At 37.7% G+C, this 19,775-nt stretch overlaps 1 protein-coding gene across 2 annotated transcripts in view; it reads left to right on the top strand.

Moving 5' to 3' along the window:
- The window catches only part of GRID2 (glutamate ionotropic receptor delta type subunit 2), a 700,788-nt gene that overhangs the window by 412,990 nt on the left and 268,023 nt on the right, over positions 1-19,775 (top strand). For both annotated transcript variants that reach the window (XM_082758601.1, XM_082758600.1), the window contains one exon: positions 5,730-5,935. In XM_082758601.1, the coding sequence (XP_082614727.1) occupies positions 5,730-5,935 (206 nt within the window). The remainder of the gene's footprint in view (positions 1-5,729; positions 5,936-19,775) is intronic.

The raw sequence follows: 19,775 nt of genomic DNA, 5'->3' as shown, positions 1-19,775 counted from the left end.
GATGTGAAAATTTATTTTTAAAGATTTGTATCTATATCTAACCTAAAGAGTTCTCATTTTTTAATAAGAGTATTACATAGTCGGCATACGAGGTGTTCATTTAGTGTTTGCTGTTCATTTTGTATGGAATATAAAAGCTTTACTTTTACATACAAAAGCTGCTTTTTCTGTATGAGATACCTTAGCCTCAGCCTATCTCGAACTAGGGTGTCCTAATCATTAGACTGTCCTCAAGACAGAACAAGAGACTTGCTCCCACTGAAATTGGCATAGAAACAGAAATGGAAGAGGTAACTTATGCGATTCAGCAGTGAAGAAACTTGTGGAAAGAGCAAGTTTTATTATTTGATACTAAGATCAGGCAGTGGAAGTCAGGAATCCCCTTGTTTCAGGTGTGTCACATATATAGTCTAGCGACCTCAGTAAAAAGAGAGCTAAGACACAGCTCTTGTAAATCTGGTGTCAATGAAAGCTCTGGACTTTAAATCCTCATGATCTATTGAAAATACTGGCTACTTAACCCTCCCTATCTGCCTGCTTGTGCATACATGTGTTTCCTACCATAAAGTTGCCAAGCTTTCCATTAAATGGTGCTACTGTTTGTGCTAGGTGAGGTCCAAGTGTTTCTGCCAGGTTGGGCAGTCAAGATTTAGGTATCAGACCCATTGTTCAAAGGATGCTTAACTTTGCTCTGAGTATGCTCTGCAATAGTATTTAAGATGCTTACCTGTATCTTAAGGTCTCTCTCAAGTACCCAAAAGATGTTCAGTGAACAGACTGTATGGGTTTAGGTGCTTGCATATCATTTGCTGTGAACTTTCATAGTTCACCTCCTCATTAACTGATAGTAATGGCCAGCCTGTGGTAAAGCTGGCACCTGGATTCACATCTCAGCTTAACTCGTCAAGTGGCATTTGAATATATCAGCCACACCTTCAGAGAGTAGGAGGCCATGGGTCTTGCATTCACCCACACAAATAAAGTTTGCTTCCTTGTTTGTTGAACTTTTCCAAGCAAACTTTACAATGTCTGACATCAGCCACAATTTTGTTTGAAAAGGAGAATATTTGGTAATGTTTCTTTCAATTTCCAGCCAGGTTTAACTCTTATAGCTGATGCTGAATATCTGATTGCAGAATGGTACCATGTTCTTGTGCATGCATGTGTAGAGTTGAAGTGATGGCTATACAGTAAAAAACAGAGAAGGTAATTTAACTAGCAATGACACTGAGATGGGAGGAGGAGGAGGTAGCTTTGGCTTTAGTATCAGTCTGTTTCTCTACGGTAATGTTGACTTTAATCAGTGAGGAGAATAATTAATACTGGTGATAATGGGCAGCTTTTCTGCATTTCTGGAAATGGCTGTGATTCATCTGATTTACATGGAAAACAGAAATGTGTCTCCTGGCTGGGCAACAGGTTGGCTAGCAAATTCAGGGCGAGAAACACCTGTGTCCCAGACATGAACAGTTCTGTGTCTCCGCAGTGGAGCCATCTGTGCTACAGGTTGCTTGCCAGATTTTTCTGCAGAAGGAGTTTATCTATTAGAAAGATGATTCCACAGTGCAGTGTGGAAATGTGCCACTTTCAGACAATCCACGCAGGAAAGATAATGCTGCCCATTCAGTGGCAGCATCTGTTCTTTGGCATACGCTTTGAATATGATCATTGCTAGTGACTTGCTGATGAAATATTGGAAGTACCATCGTGATTTAAAAAGCATTTAAATAGCAGGGTGTTTTTGTGCTCTCTGCTGTTTCACAGCAGCAGGTGAGCATCACCAGTATCTCCATTTTTCTACTGGGTAGGCTGAAGTAAAGCAGAGTCTGTATTTATTTTCTGTCCTTGGCATTGTGTTTTATCAACGCCAATGGCAGAACTAGTCAAGAAGTTTTATGCAACATGATTTGGTGTCCTTTCCATTAGGACACTACTGTTTTCCTACAAGCACTGGTACAACACTGTTGGCATGACCACCTGATAAATGCAGAACTTCAGAATACTACTGGGCCTTTGCCACTTTTGTCCCTTCACTCAGTGAACATTCACTACAGTTTCTTCAGTGTTTATATTTGCAGATATTCATGGCAAACAAAACAATTTGACCCCATAATCTGGTTTCTGGGACAATGCAGATTATACAGAATATCAGTTGATAATTCCAGCATGGTTATAAATTACGGTCAAGTTCAATGGTCTTGTTCTGAAAGGACAGATAAAACTTTGGTATCTGCATTCCATGTTCTGGTATCGGAGAAGAATATATGGATTTATGCTACAGAATTTAAATTTTAATAAAAGTTTTCCTACAAAATTCATTTCCTCCCTGAGTATTTTGATGGTATATCTAGGTCCAGTCTCCATATGCTCAGTATACTTCATTAATTTGGACTCCAACAGTTTTTAATCCAGTTCTTACTCCGTTTGTCTGGTTGTTAAATAATTCACAGAGTCCTGAAGCCACAGGAACTTCAGAATGAAGGAGTTGAAGTGGAAAGAAGTTATTCTATCATTTGCATAAATCAAAGCATATTTGTAGCTGTTCAAATAATCTTGTTGTTTCTTAAGTTGGTGTTTACAGTGCCAAAAAAAAAAAAAAAAATCTAACATCTCTGATTAGACTGATTTTAATTTTCCTGATTTAGATATTAAACAGAAGCTGTAATTGGTATCTGATTCTCTTATAGAACTTTATTTTTAGGATAAGCATGTATTTTATTTGTGTTTAAACTATTCTTGAAGTGTAATACTTTAGTAATGCTGGTGTTTCGGCAGTCTTTGAAGGCTGGTGTTGCTGTGCTGAATGCTGTTTCTAGCCTAAATTTCTGTCCAGTTTGCAGTATTTTAGAGCTCTAGGCAAGAGAGCCAACTTTCTGGTGGTGGCAGACTGACTTCTAAGACTAAGGCTGTTGAATTATTTTTGTGGGCTGCTTGGCTCTAAGCTGTTACATGGCCAGGTCTTCATATATGGAAGTGGCTTCGGGAATCTGTTGCCTGAAGAGGGTGGCTGCTTGTAATGTTCTTTAGCTGGGACATCTTTGCAGAGCATTTTCTTTACCATGGAGACTGAACTTTGTTTTCCTTATGCTACTCTTTTTCCAGAAATAAGCAGATCAAGATGGGAATGTTTTTGTATGCCTCAGATCTTTTTCACTGTGCCACTAGATTCTCTGAAACCCAGAACCTCTAAGTTACCTTATTTTGCCCATGCCTGAAATCAAAGGGCACCATCACATGTGTTTGGTAGCACCTTTAAACTTCAGAGTGTGTAGCCTCCCTCACCCCGATCTATAAACACATAGGTAAACAGAAAGAGCATTGACTAAGGTTGGAAAAAAGGAAAGCTTGCCTTTAGTTTTAGTAGAGTTCTTCCAGCAGTCAGCACAGAGACTTCTAGCTCGGGTATTTTCAGCTTTTCTCCACAGGCTCATCATGTCTGGGTGTCGGAGTGTTGCTGTTAGAGTCCTCAGACCATGTAGGGTTCATCTGCCATGATCGCTGGCCAGGCCTTAGCTGCTCTGCTCTTGTACTTTCCCAGTCACATTTTCCATGCTAAATCCACATGTGATACCTCTCTAATCTCTGCAGGGGTGTCTCACACAGTTTTTTCTGCCGTGTTGTGGATGCTTCGCTGGGGGCAAGGAGGGGGGGCACACATCATCCTCCCCTGCAGCCCAGACCTTTTGTGAATCCACAGGACTGCCACAGAGCAGCTGAGCTCTGGGAGTACTGCTGCCTCAAAGGCTAGGGGAGGCTCCTGGGGTCTAGGCAGCTTTTTGGGAATGTATTTAAAAGGTTTTCTCACAATATTTTTCTCAAAAGGGCTGATTTTCATTATTTCTTCTAGTCTTAAAATGGACTTTGGTCCCTCTAAAGGCCATTGCCTGTCAGTGTACTCCTATGAGAATGTAGTAACTGCAGTCCTGATAAAATAAAACAACAGCAATGTGCTCTGCTATTCTCTGTGGTTTGTCATGGGGTTGCCCTGAGCTGTTATCACAATGTGCCAGCACAGTATCACTTTTAGCTCCTGCAAAATAGGCCGCCCTAAGGGTCATCTGAGAGCCCTTTCCTGCTTGAGCTTGTGGCTGTTTGTGTAACATCTCTTCTGAGGCTCACAGTCTGCCATGTTCAGGCATCCCCCCAGTCTGCTGTGATTTTCCAAGCTTTTGCAGCCCTCCCATATCATATGAGAACTGCATCTATAGAGTTCACTGTAGCATGAATGTTTTTTAGGTTCCCCATTCCATAATATGATTAAATCAACAAGGGAGTGCGAGAAGAAGATAGGAGAAGGAGGAAAGACCTCAGAGCAAGCAAGCACTTGAAAAAATCTAGTTGGAAGCCTTCTCAGATACTAGATGTTTCCTGAAGAAAGAGGTGTGCTCAGTCCATGGCCTCAGGTGTGACTGTTCCCTGGAAAGTGAGTGATCCAGACAAGGCGCTGTTAGAGCACTATGGTTGTAGGAGGGAGGCAGAGCAGAGACTGCAGTCCTCCAGGAATGGATCGAATACCATGCCCCTAATGCCTGTGCCCAACAATATCTGTTATGTTGTCTCTCAGGCTGCATCTTGTTCCTCTAAATGGGATCAGGTTGGTCTGTAGGAGGCTGGTGCACAGGGAGGGAAGGATGTTCTGCTGTGCCCTCAGGGAGAGCAGGTCTGAGTGACTGCACATCAGGGAGCTGGTGGCTTGGTTACATAAAAAAGATTTAGAAACTGCAGTGCTGAATGTGGGTCAGAAAGGGAGGACTCAGGATTTCCCTGAGGCCCAGGAGATCCTGCTCTGACTTGGGAAGTCATCGAGAGATTTTAAATTGGAAGATTCTAGTTTTTACTTCAATAAAGCCATTCAAAAGAGGGGGAAAACAAAAACTACCCCTTTTCACTCTTAGCTATGAAATTCAGTAATGGAAAAGGCTTCAGCCAGCCTGAGGGTAACATCTCAGTGTGAGAGCACCCAGCGATTTCTGTCCAGGGAACACTAAAGATATTGCGAGGTGGTGGTGGTGAAAATTCTTAGTGTTTTGTGGCCCAGATCTTTCTGACTCACTTTTAAAGAAGGATTTACTTGGCATGAGCCAGAAGGCTCCATTAGAGCAGTAAGCTATGGAAGACTTAAATTCAGCCAGTGATGGCAGCATCAGAGTAGAGCAGGCAGTACCATTGCAACTGTCTGGCTTTTGTTTTTCAAGGAAATAAACAACTGTGCAATTTAGAACAATGTTAAGACTTTTTAATGAGCTTCACTTAGTTGAAGCTACGTAGTGTTGCTGTGGGTAACATAATTTTGAGTCCAGCAACAAAAAGAATCTACTTCTTCCCCTTCTCCCACTTCTAAGTGTCTCTGACGACCCTTAGTCAGAGGAAGCACTATAAGTTGCAGTCCACTTCACTGCTACTTACGGATTTTAGCATGAAAGTCCTTTATGAAACTAAAATGATGATTGACTGAGCAAATTAGGAAAGTTGCTAGAAATATGTATTGGTTTGATTTTTAGTGGTTTTTTGGACTGGAGCAGGTGTGTAGCCATTGTTTCTTGTGTTTTAGTACTATAAAAAATGCCACAAACATAGCTCAGGGAAGAGCTCCAATGAATTTGAAGTTAAAGCCCAGAGGCGTCTACCTGATACTGAACAAAACATTTTTGTGAGAGAAGCTGAATGGCTTTCTGTGTCTTTTATTCCACTTACCAATTAACATCTTGCTTGGCTTTTGATTTTCCTAGATATCCGTGGAATACAAGAGTTTTTGGACAAAGTATCTCAGCAGGGAATGGATGTAGCATTGCAGAAAGTAGAAAACAACATCAATAAAATGATCACAGGGCTCTTTTCCACTATGCGAATAGAAGAACTGAACCGCTACCGGGACACTCTGAGACGGGCTATTCTTGTGATGAACCCCTCCACAGCCAAGTCATTCATAACAGAGGTATGTGTTCAGCAGTGGTAACTTCTTACTTGGTTTATAAAGTCAGCAACCATTTGTCAAAAGGTTCAGTTTATTTGTATTTATTTATTTATAAATATTTAAATATCCTCTCTTTTAGATAATCATTTATGGGTATTTTTTTATGCCCGTATATGTGCCTACAAAGCAATATAACTACATTCTGCATGAACAAAAGCAGTTAGGAAATACACAGAAGAATTAGCCCTTCAACTCCTTTTTTCAAGCTCATGGATATTGCACTGCTATTTCCTTGCTCTTTGCATCCATTGCTTTAAAAAAAAAAAAAAGCCAACTTTACAGCTGATGGTTTTATAGCTTATAGTTTTATAATCTTTTAGTTACTTAGCATATGCATCCATGGATAAAATCTGTTTACTTGACAGGCACTTTATCTTTTATAAAAAATAATGTTTGATAATAATCTGTTATTTACAACTGAGTAGTAGTCAGGTAGTGGAATGCATGAAGGATTGGATCTGACTGAGGAATGTTAGACGATAAACTAATGTTCTGCTTACATATTTAAACAAAAATTGCAGGCAGCATGCACAGTTCTCAAAAATCTCATCATGGTTTAGAGATAGAAGACTTGTGCAGAGCATTTGGCTATGACTTGCATAATTTATCTTTTAAATGTGTGGCATAGTTCTCTTTAAACAACACCAATATTTCTCCTGTTAATTTTATTTTATTTTACTTTTTAATGTGTGTTGACATTCAACCTGTGGTTGAAAGTACCTTTTTTTTTTTTTTTTTTTTTTTTGGTCCACTGAAATATACTTTCTCTCTACAATAATTTCCTTAGGATATATTTTTAACTTCTTTTTATTATTTTTATTCTTTTTTATTATTTTTCAACTTTTGTGTTATGTAGGTCTTCAGAAATTCAGGCTCAAAAACTGTGTGTATGTAATCTCAATTAAGAGACTTTTAAGAATATTACTTAGAAAAGTTTTTAGGGGATAGGTTTGATTTTTTTTTTTTTTTTTTTTTTTTTTTTTTGGCTAGGCATTCTGCTGTCCTCGTTACACACTCAAGCTTGCTAATTTTGAATAATGAGTGTTTGCTGCACTATCCAAATGTTTGCCGTGCCTTATAAGATGTAAACAATTTGTGTGAATGTTATAGATTGTTTTGTGCTGTTTTTATCACCCAAGTCACAGATGTCTTATTTTTCAACAAGTGGCATTGTTAGATGGTTCATACTTCAACCTGAAAGCAGAAGGATTCAGGTCTCTAACTACAATACACGTAATTCAATGAGGCAAAACTCCTATGTTGTTCATAAAGGAAAACGCTTTAAAATTAAAGAAAATATATTTGCTTTAGCATCATTTATTTTTACAAACAGAAGCGTAGTAAGAAAGTTATTGTCATATTTTGAGGTTGCAGGCACTGAGCTTTTAAAATATTAAAAAAAATAAATAAAAACTGTACAACTAAAACAATGTCCAATATTGCCAAGAATGTAAGCAATTTCTTTTAGAGTTCTCACTTTGGCATTGGCTTCTAAAATAAAGTAAGACTGTGATTTCTCCTTTCCTGGCATGACTGTCAGGAAAGGTCATTGTCTTCTTTTGTGAGTAAGGTTCAAACAGAGAGTCTCGTATCAGATGCTACATTACAGGTTTTGCCAGCAAGTATTTTGGGTATGACATGTGACTGGTAAAACTGGCAGTGAAAGCCTCTCAGTAGGAGGAGTTACACAAATGGAAGGGCATTACTGCTTATACTTTGTGTCTCTTGGTGTGGGGGATCAAACTGTACTTCCCAACAGCTGCATCCCCAAATCAGTGCCTGTGCAAGAAGAAATTAGCTGGGATAGCTTTGCCAAAGGATAGTCAAAATCTGTTAATTTGCAGTTGAAGGAGAAGCTGTACCTTCTGGACAAAGAAGTGATGAACCATATGGATGGCCAGTGGGTTAAGACATGCCTTCCTACACAACCCAAGTGTGGACATGCTTATTCCAAAGACTGTGCCTTGTGCCTGATCAGTCTAACCTTGTAATTCAGCTTAATGTAATGGAATTAGAACACAAAACATATGGAGTTAATAAGAAACAAATGCACATGTAGACAAGAGTTCTGTTTCGTTTTGTTTAAAAATATATTATGGCTTCTCTGCCCAGGAGATGCATTTAAGTTGCCTAGTCAGATGTCAGCCTCTCTCCCTAGGCATCACATAGTCTCTGCTTCTCAGTCCCTTCTTCTTGGACGACTGAATTTGGCTGAACCCCCTCATTGTTTAGCTGAGAAGAGGGTTCATTCACTCTGCAACAGCTGTAGTAAGCGTGGGCTTGATTACTATGCAAGTAACAACTTTTCCAGGGTAAATAGACAGAAGCTTGTGTAAATAGGCAGTCTGCAAATCAGAGATTCCTTGTGGTAGAATTTATCTTTGCTCTGACTCACTGAAATATTTATTTTTAAATAAGAGCGTGCTGGGTTTGAGCTTTCTATTTTGTTTTGTTGGTATTTTGCTTGTTTGATTTAAGAAGCGTTGCCTTTTGTGTTGGGTTTTAGCTGATCCCTTCTTTCTCTCCAGCTTTTTTTATCTCTGGAGCTTGCAAAGATGAGATCTATGCTAGTATACACAAGAAAATGGAGACTAGGATGTAAACAGACTGTTCTGACCATGGAGATAAAAATAAAAATAAAAATAAAAAGTTGCATATTAATTTGTCCTCTGTGGGGCATGAAAAGGCAGGGACACTTGGGAAGTGGAGAGGTTTCTCTCGCCTTTTTGGCTGTAGGATTAATATAAAGAGAGAGGGAGAGACCAGCCAAATTCTCTAATGTCATTCATTGCTTTGAGCCCAGAGGATGGAGATAAATTCCGCTTAAACAGGGATATTTGTGGGGCTACAGACTGGGGATGCATGGAGCTAGCAGTGATTGGGACTACTCCCCAGAAGAGTTTATGGAAGAATATGAAAAAGTCCTATGCCAGGAATCTAGCAGTGACTTGTTCAGTTTTCATTAGGGTAAGGTATTTCTGTACCCACAAATAATCATCTAGGTCCCATACATGAAGCAAAGTACTCCCATCCAGACTTATTATTACTGGAAAGCACCTGACAACCAACCCTTTAATACAGGAATTGTTATGCTACAGTAATGCTGGTGACTGATGTGAACAGTATGCTGCTTGTTTGCTTTTTATTTATTTATTAACATGTGTTCTTCTGAACTTCCAGGATGTGAAAAGCTATATGGGGGAAGAGGAAAATAAATAGGATGCAAGCTCAGCAAATGGGCAAAAGTCCAGGGTTAGGTGTTAGAAGAAAAGATGGAAAAATCACCTGATGCTTTAGCAAAAGAGCAGGGACTCTGGGACAAGAAAAATTCTGTCCCCGTGCCAGCCTTGGTGGGAAGGCATTTCAAAACCATTAGGAAAGGGGAGAGGGAAACCACCCTCATGTTGAGCCTGCTTTGCCAATCGAGGACCATGTGTGAGAAGGGCAGTGACCTCTTTCAGAAACAGGTGAGAACACTTCGAAACTTCTTGTCATGCAAGTGAAATAGTATGCAAGTGAAAGACAAAAATGAGTCTTTATAGAGCAAATATCATTTTAAGATGAGTTGTTACTGAACCTTCTCTGTGTTATTTTTTCTAATGGTTACTGTGAATAGCACAAGTAGTAACACTTATTCTGTGAAATTATATTGTTTCTTGTGGCAACTTTCCTGCTTTTTATTATGTCATCTGTTGGAAATAATAGGAAATTTAACCTTAAGTGTTTCAAAAAATAAAGCTTTTTTTATGTAGTGACATGGTTTTACCAGATTTCAGCTTCAGATCTGATCGTGCTGCAAATCAGATCTCTTAGATCAAAGATGGGGATTTGCTTTAGTGTTACATAGCTCTCTAAGCAGGCTTATTTCTTTAAGCAAGTCATGTACTGTGAAAGTCTATTCAACTTCTTATCCACAAGGTTTTTTCAGCCTTTGTGTCCAAGGTCCATGGACCTCTTCCTCTTTTTTTTTTTAATAATTTTCTGCGATGCTGTTCGCATCGAGTTTTACATGTTACTTCAGTGTCTGTCTGTGTTTTGTTCTATTTATTAATAAAGAAAAAATAGAGAAAAATGTGATATATAGTTAAGAGATAAAGGGAATTCAGTTGAAAATAGAAGATAAGGATCAGAGTGGTGAATCTCGATGCTACTTCCACTGAAATCTGTTGCCAAGTTTTGGTGGGTTTCTGTGGGAGCAAATAGTAATGTTGTTTGTTCAGTCATGAATGGATTACATACATCAAAGAACATGGAAGACTCCAGATAAATATCAAGTATGTATAACCAGCTCTGGAGAAGGCAATATCATCTAGGGCATTCTTTAATTGCATGTGCTAGGTGGTACCCTGCTTCTATTTGTGGCACAGCTGAACTTGTAGATCAGCTGTTAGCTCCTGTTTGCCATGGATGCCTCTGTAAAATCTTGTAAATCTGAGCCCCTGATCTTCTGACAGGACTTCAGTTTTGCTAGAAGAGATGATCTTCAGAGGCTAAAACCAAATCTTACAAAGTCGGTGACTATGTTTTCTGCTATACTTTTCTTGTAAGTAAGCTGAATGCTCTATTATTTAAGGGTCTCTTTCTCAACAGTTTGTGTTGTTTTTGTTTTTGTTTTTTTTTTTTCAAAGTGTGTTTGAGTTTCCTAGACCAACACTCTCCTCAAGAGCACTTGCTTTTTTGAGAGTCCATTCTCTATGTCGCAGCTTGTGGTGAAAAAAAAAATCCCATTCAGCATGCCCCACTGTAATTTGCTGTTACTCACAATCTAATTAAATATGTTCCTTTTTGTTGTTGTTGTTTTGTTCTTTCTATAGTATTAAACACAGAATATATAGCTGCAAACTGAGCTAGAGGCTTAAAGGATTTTTTTAGTTCTCACGATCTTCCAAATCCCTTTACTGTTCAGTATGCTGAACATGTCACAACTTTCATCCTTTAAATGTAGCAGAAGATTCTTATGTGACTTTTTTTTTTTTTTTTTTTTTTTTTTTTAACCTGCAAGAAGGGAAGCAGGGGTCCTTGAGGTTTCCAGATTTTCACCTTTAAGTTAAAATCTGAGCAAATCTTGGATTTACTCTTCAGTCCAATTTCCCAACTTTTTCTGCTTCTGTAGCCTTTACTATAGGCCATTCAGCTGATGAATGATGAGATGTGAAAGCATCCCTCATTTTCCAACTCTTGATGAATGGAGTGATGTTGGTATAGCTTTTCTATGCACCTGCTTGCCATAGGCACAAGTTCAAAGATGAGACATTTTAGTCATAGGCAAATGAGAGAGGAAGGATTTTCAGTGCTGAAATAAGTTAGCTTCAAAGGGATTTGTATCACATGCATCGTCACCATGACCATAACCTGAAGCAATCCGTTCTGTTTCTGTATTTTCAGTAAAGCTTCAGGAGGAGAGTGAAATTAAGGTTCACAGTGTAGTGATAGGATACTTGAGGGCAGCATGCAGCTCTTGCTGTACTTAATATGGTTTATTTTACTACCTAAAATGAAGAGAAAACATCAAGGGAAATCTATTCCAACACAGAGTGTCTAGATCTGCCTTAAAGAATAACATGGAGCAGGCAGCCATCTACAGGTCCTTTGCACTGATAAGGATTTTAGAACTAGGGCATTACCTTTGCTGTTCCAGAGAAGTAAGGTAGTGGATCAGTAGGGTAGAGCACAGCTTGTACGTTTGGGTTGGCTGCATGTTGGTCCTGTTTCTTAATTAGAATTGATAATCAGAGCAGCTAGGGAGAACCAGAATACAGGCTTGCTTATCTTGCAACCAGCTATGCCTCCCATGTTTATGTGATGTGAAAAGTGAGACAAAAGCCTGCCTGATGTTATAAGTCTAATAGCGCCAATATACCATAGTTATCTATGCTCTGTAAGCTTTCTGTGCTTCTGATGGTACAAAGAGAGCCTCAATGAAGGGTCTGTCCAAAAAAACCCAAAACAAACAAAAAAAAACAACACAACAACAACAACAACAACAAAAAAACACTAACTGGAGCATTTGTTTATTTTACGATGAATCACAGCACAGTTGAGGTTGGAAGGGGCCTCTGGGATCACCTTGTCCAACAACCCTGCTTATTTCTGCATTTATCTTCTTTCTGGATTTTCTTTTCATTTTTTAGTGTTTATTGTGACATTATGTGTGGTGGTGTTTAATGACATGATATTTATTATAGATTAATATTGATGTGATGCTGGTTTCTATCCTATGCCAGAGGATAGCAAAGTTGCAAGATCTGAATCAGGTCTACCTCTTTGCCAACAGCAAAACGTGTAGTTTATTATTTTGTTTCTAAAAGCAGAACTTATTTTGTTAATAATTCAAAAAGTACATTCATTATATACATGTATACTTAACAATGTGCATGACTGTAATTGTTCTGTGTCTTGTTATGGATACAAATATTTACACTATTGTCGTTTTAGTAGTTACACAATAAAATGCCTCATCCCTCAGTATTGTAAAACAAGAAAAATTCCCTGCTGGATGTAAACTTTGACCAGTACTCTCGATTTGAACCTTTCTACTTGAAATTTTAGAACCAACTTATGATCTAAATCTCTTCATCTATCCTTAATTCTCCTTCTATCCCAAACTGTAAGTTTCAGTCCAGATTCATGAGTCTTGGTACATTACAATTCACGAGTCTAGTTTGATTACAATGTCTTAAGTAATTTATTGCAAACGTTGAGAAAACCTATAGTTAAACTGCTAGTGATTTCATCTGACAAAAAAAAAAAAAAAAAAAAAAAAAAAGAAAAACTTTTGCATTTAAATACTGAGTAGAAGATGTAAGATGTACTTTATGAGCAACTTGTTTGCTGTTGTGAAGACAACTGTTTGGTTATGCGTTCCTATAAATTTCTTTCTGTTAATGTAGATGGCAGTTAATGACTTGCTCATTGCCATTCTCTTCTTTGGGACCTTGCTTGTTGCTGGGTGTGCTGTTCTCTTGACTAAAATAAATAATTGAGAGGATGAGCTCCCATCATTTTTAAAGATCTAGTAACTAATAACTTTTTTTTCTGTTTGGGTTGGCTCTTATTTCTCCTGCTTTCTTAAATTGCTATCACGGTTGATTATATTCTGCTTTTATTATAGCAGAGATTTTAATTGGATCTGATAGTCTTGGTTACTGCTTATCCTTCCTCCCTGCTTTTATAGCTTCACTATAAACACCTCTGTTGTGTTCCTCCTGAGACAAATGTCTTGCCATGGAGAGCAAATTGCTTCAACCAGCCAAACAGAATTATATTTAAAATACATAAATAAATAAATAAAGCTATAAAACACATTAATGAAACAATGTAACAAAGCTATTATATGCACATTGATGGAGACAGTGAGTATATTAAAGTATGTTATTTTCCATGGAGCTGAATGTGGCTGTCTGATTCATGGGGGTGTTATAAAAAGCCCTCTCTGAGCATCTGCAAAACTAATATGTAGTTGACGGCCACAGGTTGAGCGCCTTTTTGAAGTAAAATGACAGCTAGAGAGGATTAACTTAAAGGGGTGATAAGATTTGACAAAACTATTTCTAATCCAATTCTTCCTCCAAAGTCGTGTAGCCTGAGTGGCAGAGCTGCTCTGCCTCCTTCCTTTTCACCAGTAAATGGAGACACAGCCAGTGCATTAGCCTACCTAGGCTGCCTTGAAATATAACTAATTTCCAAGTTACAAGAAAATTCAGTGTTGAATGTTTCTAACCCTGAAGCACAATTGACTCATAATCAATTAATATCTAAATTATTTTGTCCATCTGTTAGACTGAATTGAGGAGAACTAATAGCTATTAGTTCTTCCATTTTAAACGCTTTCCCTGTGGTAATGATGAAATTATGCCATTACTTTGTTCTAAAGAAAAAAAAAAAAAAAACACCCACCCCTATTCTAGTGTTAGCTTATAAATTACTTATGATATTTAGCTGAGAAGGATCTACCACATTTTAACTTTTTTTCAAAATGCATGTTGTATTTTTGGTCTGGTTCTAGTATTTTTTGCCATGTATTCATCAGTAAATTTGCAAAAATTTAAATTCTTAAAAATTTGGTGAACCAAACTGGATAATTATCTGCAAATAGATTATCAGTACATTAATAAAAAAAAAAGGTTAGTTACATCACTAGAAACAACTGCCATAAGAATGGGAACCTCAAGATTGAGCATGTTTTTGTGGATGCTTCATAATCAGCAATGATATTTTTAAACACTGTTATTAAGATAATTTATGCTAGTTTGGAAGTACTTAGCAGAGAGTAGCTGACTTTGGTCTCCACAGAGCTTAAGATGTGGACTGTTGCTATCAAGAGCTGATTTCTGTATTAAGCAATACTAATTTTTCAACTCCCAACATCATATTTCCCTACTTGGGACTTGTATTATTTAGCTCATTTATAAATGATTTCAAAAGATTTGTTTTTGTCCAGGATATTCTATTTTCAAATGGAAAATAAATTAATGGTTGTGATTCATCTCAAAATTTCCTTAAATGAAAATAACAGCTGTTTCTGCTGATTGTAAGAGTAGATGAAAAAAATATGATTTTAATTTTGTAAAAACATGCTATCTACTGGTTTCCTTTGCCATCCACTCATCTTTTAATAAGAGCCCAGTGCTTCCTTGGAGGGTTCACTCATTTTATCTCCACTTACGAGTGACTAGGCAGCCAGCACTACTGAAGCTGTTGATAAACCCAAATTCTGCAGGGAAAAAGCATAGACTACTCTATGAAAAAAAAAAAAAATACTTTAAGTATTGATTACAAAAAAGCTAATTATACAAGTACTAAAGTTTGTTCATGTCAGATTACCCAGCTGTGGGATGTTGGTAACCTTTTCTTAGACCAGATTATCTGGTGTAAGTTGCCAGAAAATTTGTCCTGATAAATACAAGAAAACAGGGTAATATGAAACAGTAAGTAGATGGTGCATCCCATAGTGTTACTTCTTCAGGATCCTCTATAATAGCACTTGCCACAAAGCTGCTCAGTGCCCTTCTTTGGGATTTTGACTGCACCCTTTTGCTCCTGGCATATTCAGTAGTGACCCATTAGTTAGCTCTGGCAGTGGCTGCGATACATGGTAACTGTTGAACCTGAATGTTGAAGCGTTCAATTTTCTCAAACAGTGTGAAGGAAAGAGATACCATACTCCGGACTCTGTTAGATCTTGAAAGGTATTCTTGAGAACCACATGAGATTTGCTGGGGAAGGGAACCTGTGTTTATCTTAAAATGGATACATATCCATCCATACGTAAGAAAGTTCATATAATTCAGAGCAAATAAGGCATGGGAAGCAGCAGGAGTTCAGGCTGTCAGCAAAAATTAATTTAAGCATCAGTGACTGGACATGAAAACACAGGGAGAAAGAAAAAGAGAAAATGGAAGTCTGCTATGTGATGCTATTACCCTGCTGTGTTAAATGAGGAAAGAGATCCGTTTTGTCTGGTCTTTTGTGTTTAACCTGGCTTCTAAGCTGGCATTGCTGAAGATTTGCACAGCCACAAATTCAGAAGAGATTAAATGAAGTGACTGATTTTTTTGTCAGCTTTCTTAACGAGTTGGTAAATAAAGTATTCTTAAAGAACAGTTCACATACAGTATTCATTTATTTATAGAGGCGCGAGGGCAGGAGCTTCTTTTAATTCCTCCTAAGACAGTTGCAGAGTGCATTGAACAAGAAACTGTGGAGATGTAGAGGAGGGAATGGAGAATGGGAAGAGGTAATTCAAACAAACTTTCTAAAATTTCAGTCAAACCAGTGCTGGAAGCAGCTTCCCACAAACTCTGATTTAAGCAGAGAAATTCGAAAATAAAGTACTTGGCATTTTGGGATACTCCGAAAAGTGGAAATTTTTCACATATGATACCCTTAAAACAGGGTTCATATTTGAATCGCTTGGAAATGTATGAACAAAGAGAGATAATGTGTCCTGAGAACCCTTGTGGCTTTGAAAAGTAGATATGTATTTCTTAAATAAACACTTTAATATAGAAATTTTCTGCCCTCAGAATAGAGGGGCTGCTGGGTCTACAAAATTGCTGGTTCGTGGACAGCTCTTCAGGTGGGGCTCATAATATCTCCAGCATTTGCAACCAACAGCATGGTACAGATGTATTTTGTGGATGCCTTAGGGTACTTTGGGTTACAACTTCTCCAGGTGCTTCAATATTCTGTCAAGGGCAGAATGTCACTGTCTGTCTCTTTAGCTGATCATATTGATGTTGAGCTCTTTCTTTAAATCTGAGTGGTACAGTAGTTCCTAGTCCACTTCAAAGAGTGATTTAATGTTTCAGTCTGGCCATAAACCATTCTGTGGTTTATAAAATACCTGAGTCATCTCGGCATTCTTGATGAAGATCTGTTTCTCTGATTGCTCTGAGATGGTTTGGTCTCATCTGAGGTTCGATTGTAGTCTGGAGGGTAGGTAGTGCATGCTCAGGTGTTTCTCATTGTGGTTATCTGTCAGACTCTAAATTGGGCAACTTTGAAGAAGTACTGTGTGATAACCATCAGCCAGGTTTGAACTGAGCAATTTATATCTGAGTACATTGGCTAGTGTTGGAAAAGCCAAGTAGCAGGTCCAGCCCATATTCTACAAATCAGCACACAGAAAAGCTTGCAAAACACACTTACCAGCTGTGCACTTCAAATGTGTAAATTGCAACACACTTCATGTCTCCTGTGAACTTGAATTCTGTGGGGCATCCTCATGATAGCAAGTTAAATGTGGATCTGATTTGTGCTTCTTCGATTTTTATTTTTGGCAACAGTTTGCCTTAATTCTAGGGAGTGCAAATTAATAATTACAAAATAGAATCATGTATTATTTATATTCTGTTTTACATATATTCCTCTAACATGCATAAGCCAAGAAGTGTGCTTGTAGTGCAGAAATCACACCATCAGTACATTACTGTTGGAATCAGTATTTAGGGAATCAAGTTTGTGGTTTCAGTTCTGTAAATGAGTTAAATGTTGGAAACACTTCATTGATTTTAATGGCTGAGATCCTGACTGAAGCCAGCTAGGATTTTTATTTTTTTTCCATAAAAATAAAAAATGAAGTTTTTTATGGTCTGTGCTTCCAAGACAGTTGGGCAGACTACCTGAGACTTTGGCCCTGAAAAGTCTTTCACAGAACTTCAAAACTTTTGGGTTTAATTCCAAGCTGGAATAAAACCAGTCTTTTAAATATCTACACCCTCTGCAGAGTTGTGTGACCTTTTTTTCATGCTGTTCTCCTTCAGACTTGCTTTTAATTTTACTTCCAAGCCAAGTGCTTTGCATTTCAGTTTGGCTTATTATGGTCATGGGTCTTTCATTACTGAGAGAACATTACTGTCTTTAATATTAAAGCATTTGTGTTAGGGAATTATTGCCAAGTGCTAAGTTTGGGATGAAAGTACTTTTTCCTTGTCCATTTCGTCAATTTTCGTTTTCATCTTGTTTAGATGGGGGTTGCGAGCCTGCCATTAGTGAGCATCCTAATTAGGCTTGCAACGGTGAACCCACGCAGACTGTCAAACCAGTGTTCAAAGAGGATGCAGAAAGCTAAGTGCTATCATCAAATTAGTTGACTGACTTATGCAGGCGAAGGTACAGCTGGATCCACCACATACACATTGAATAAGAGAGGAGGCAGAGTAGAATGAGAGATCCCATAATGTATGACGAGTTTCCCAATGCCGCTGTCTGATCATATATCACATTCATCATGTGCAAAGAGAAATCATTCAGATTGTATTCCGCAACTTTGCCATTTCCCAAAAAGTTGAACCATGAGACCCTTGGTCATATCAAAGACAACCAAAAGAGCTAAAAAATCAGATCATCATCTGACTTCTGCCCATTATCAGAAGGAAATGATCAACTGAAGAAATAAACATGAAAATGCCTGTTCAGGTCTAACATCTAAATCTAGGAGGAAGGAAAATGTAATTTCTTATTTTTCCACAAAAGCTTGCATATAGTATGTGTATGTATATGTACCAATAGTACAGAATTGCAGCGAAAGAACTAGGAAAGGAATATGTCAGTTTTGATAACTTATGGATGCTCTTATTTGTGTTAAAATTTTTTGTAGTCTGAACATCTGAAAGAGATAAGTGAAGATTTATTTCCAGGAAGCAGTATTAAGAATATATGAAGCTAATTGAATTTTTATTTGAATCGAAACTTGAATTCAATATTGTCATTTCTGTTCACTATATTTGTTCTATCAAGCAGCCCAATCTGAGGTTTTGTAGTGTATTGTCTGTCTCTCTGTCAGTGTAGCAATATTCCCTGAGGTACAGTTGTTTAGTGTTTGCTCAAGGAACTTTTTTTATATTTGTGCAATACTAAAAAGATGTATACATTCAAGGTATTTGATGCTTTTAATGTACGATACAATTAAAAAAAAAAAAAAACAAAAAAAACTTTTTTTTTGGTTGGGGGGAATAAGAGATATGTCTCAACTGCATACTTTCCCCTGGCAGAAGGGGAATAGAGGCATAGAATCTCCCCCAGGAGAAGTTGGTGGAGCTGCTTTTGGTTCTGACAAATACTTTCTTCTATGGATTTTAAAATAAATTCCACGGGATTAGATTTCAGTGTGCATATACATATATATATATATATATATAAAATAAAAGTCCAAATGACAAATTTAATCCTGTTACAAATGTACATCCCTTTACAGGACCAGAAAGTAATATTGTGTGATGTGAAAAGCTACAGATTGTGGTACTTGGTTCTGCTAAGATTTGAGAAAGTCAAGAAAGTCAATGGAAGAGCATAGAAAATTAATCATTGTTGAAGATCAGTTTGTGTATTCATTCAAAATAATTGCATTTCTGTAGCTTGCTTCCATACTGAACATTTAATATAGTTGATACTTCAGTATGATTTATATAATTTCCATTAAGCACATTTTATTATTTTGACTAATCCTTTTTCATATTTAGTTGTTCTTTATAAGGTAAAATCTTCCTACAGTGAGTTTCCCTTTTACTGCAATGTATTATAAAAGTCCTCTAGTTTTTAGCCTTGTAGATCTTCCTTTGTCCAAGTTTTTTAAGATGCCCGATACATCAGTTTCTACTTAAGTCAGGTGTGTCACTTCATTTTGCCTTGTTGGCTTTCTGTGGAAAAGAAACTTTTGCATGGAAACATACACCAAATATATCTGTCATCTCATTCCTTTTCTATATCAATTTTAGGGAAGATTTTTCTCCTCTTAGGAAAGTAGAGTTTGTTCATCTTCATCTTTATAATAAGATTGTATAATAAGTTGCAACCAATCTGAATCTGAAATGATTGCTGCTTGATACAGTCTTGCTTTGGATAGATACCTTTCTGCACCTTGCTGCCTTTTCTCCCATTGCTTCTGGTAGCCATATGGACCACAGCCGCTAAAGCATTATCTTTGTGGAGCCCAATGCATGTGTCAGAGGAAAAAATTGGTATGCTACTCCCATTTATTTTGTATCTGATAAAATTTTCCATAACTTGTCCTTTCTGATTAGATGGCATCCCGCTTTTCACGGAGTGACTGAGTCAGACCATCCTTTGTGTCGTCATCTGTTGTTAACACAAAGTCCCATTTGCATTTTCTGTTGTTAGTGCTTTTGTTGTTGTTATTTTGCTTTCCTCCCTTCCATGAGTTAATGCCCTGCTGACTTGAAATACCCTTCCTCCTCAGTATCACATAGTCTGCTGCTTTGCGAAGGAGGAAGGAAGGTTCTTCAGGTTGGATGGTAGGAGAAGGTTCTTCACTGAGAGTATCATTGTCCACTGGAACAGG

Source organism: Aythya marila (assembly GCF_965140915.1).
Source record: "Aythya marila genome assembly, chromosome: 4".
Taxonomy (NCBI): Eukaryota; Metazoa; Chordata; class Aves; order Anseriformes; family Anatidae; genus Aythya; species Aythya marila.
This window is presented reverse-complemented; position numbering and strand designations above follow the sequence as displayed.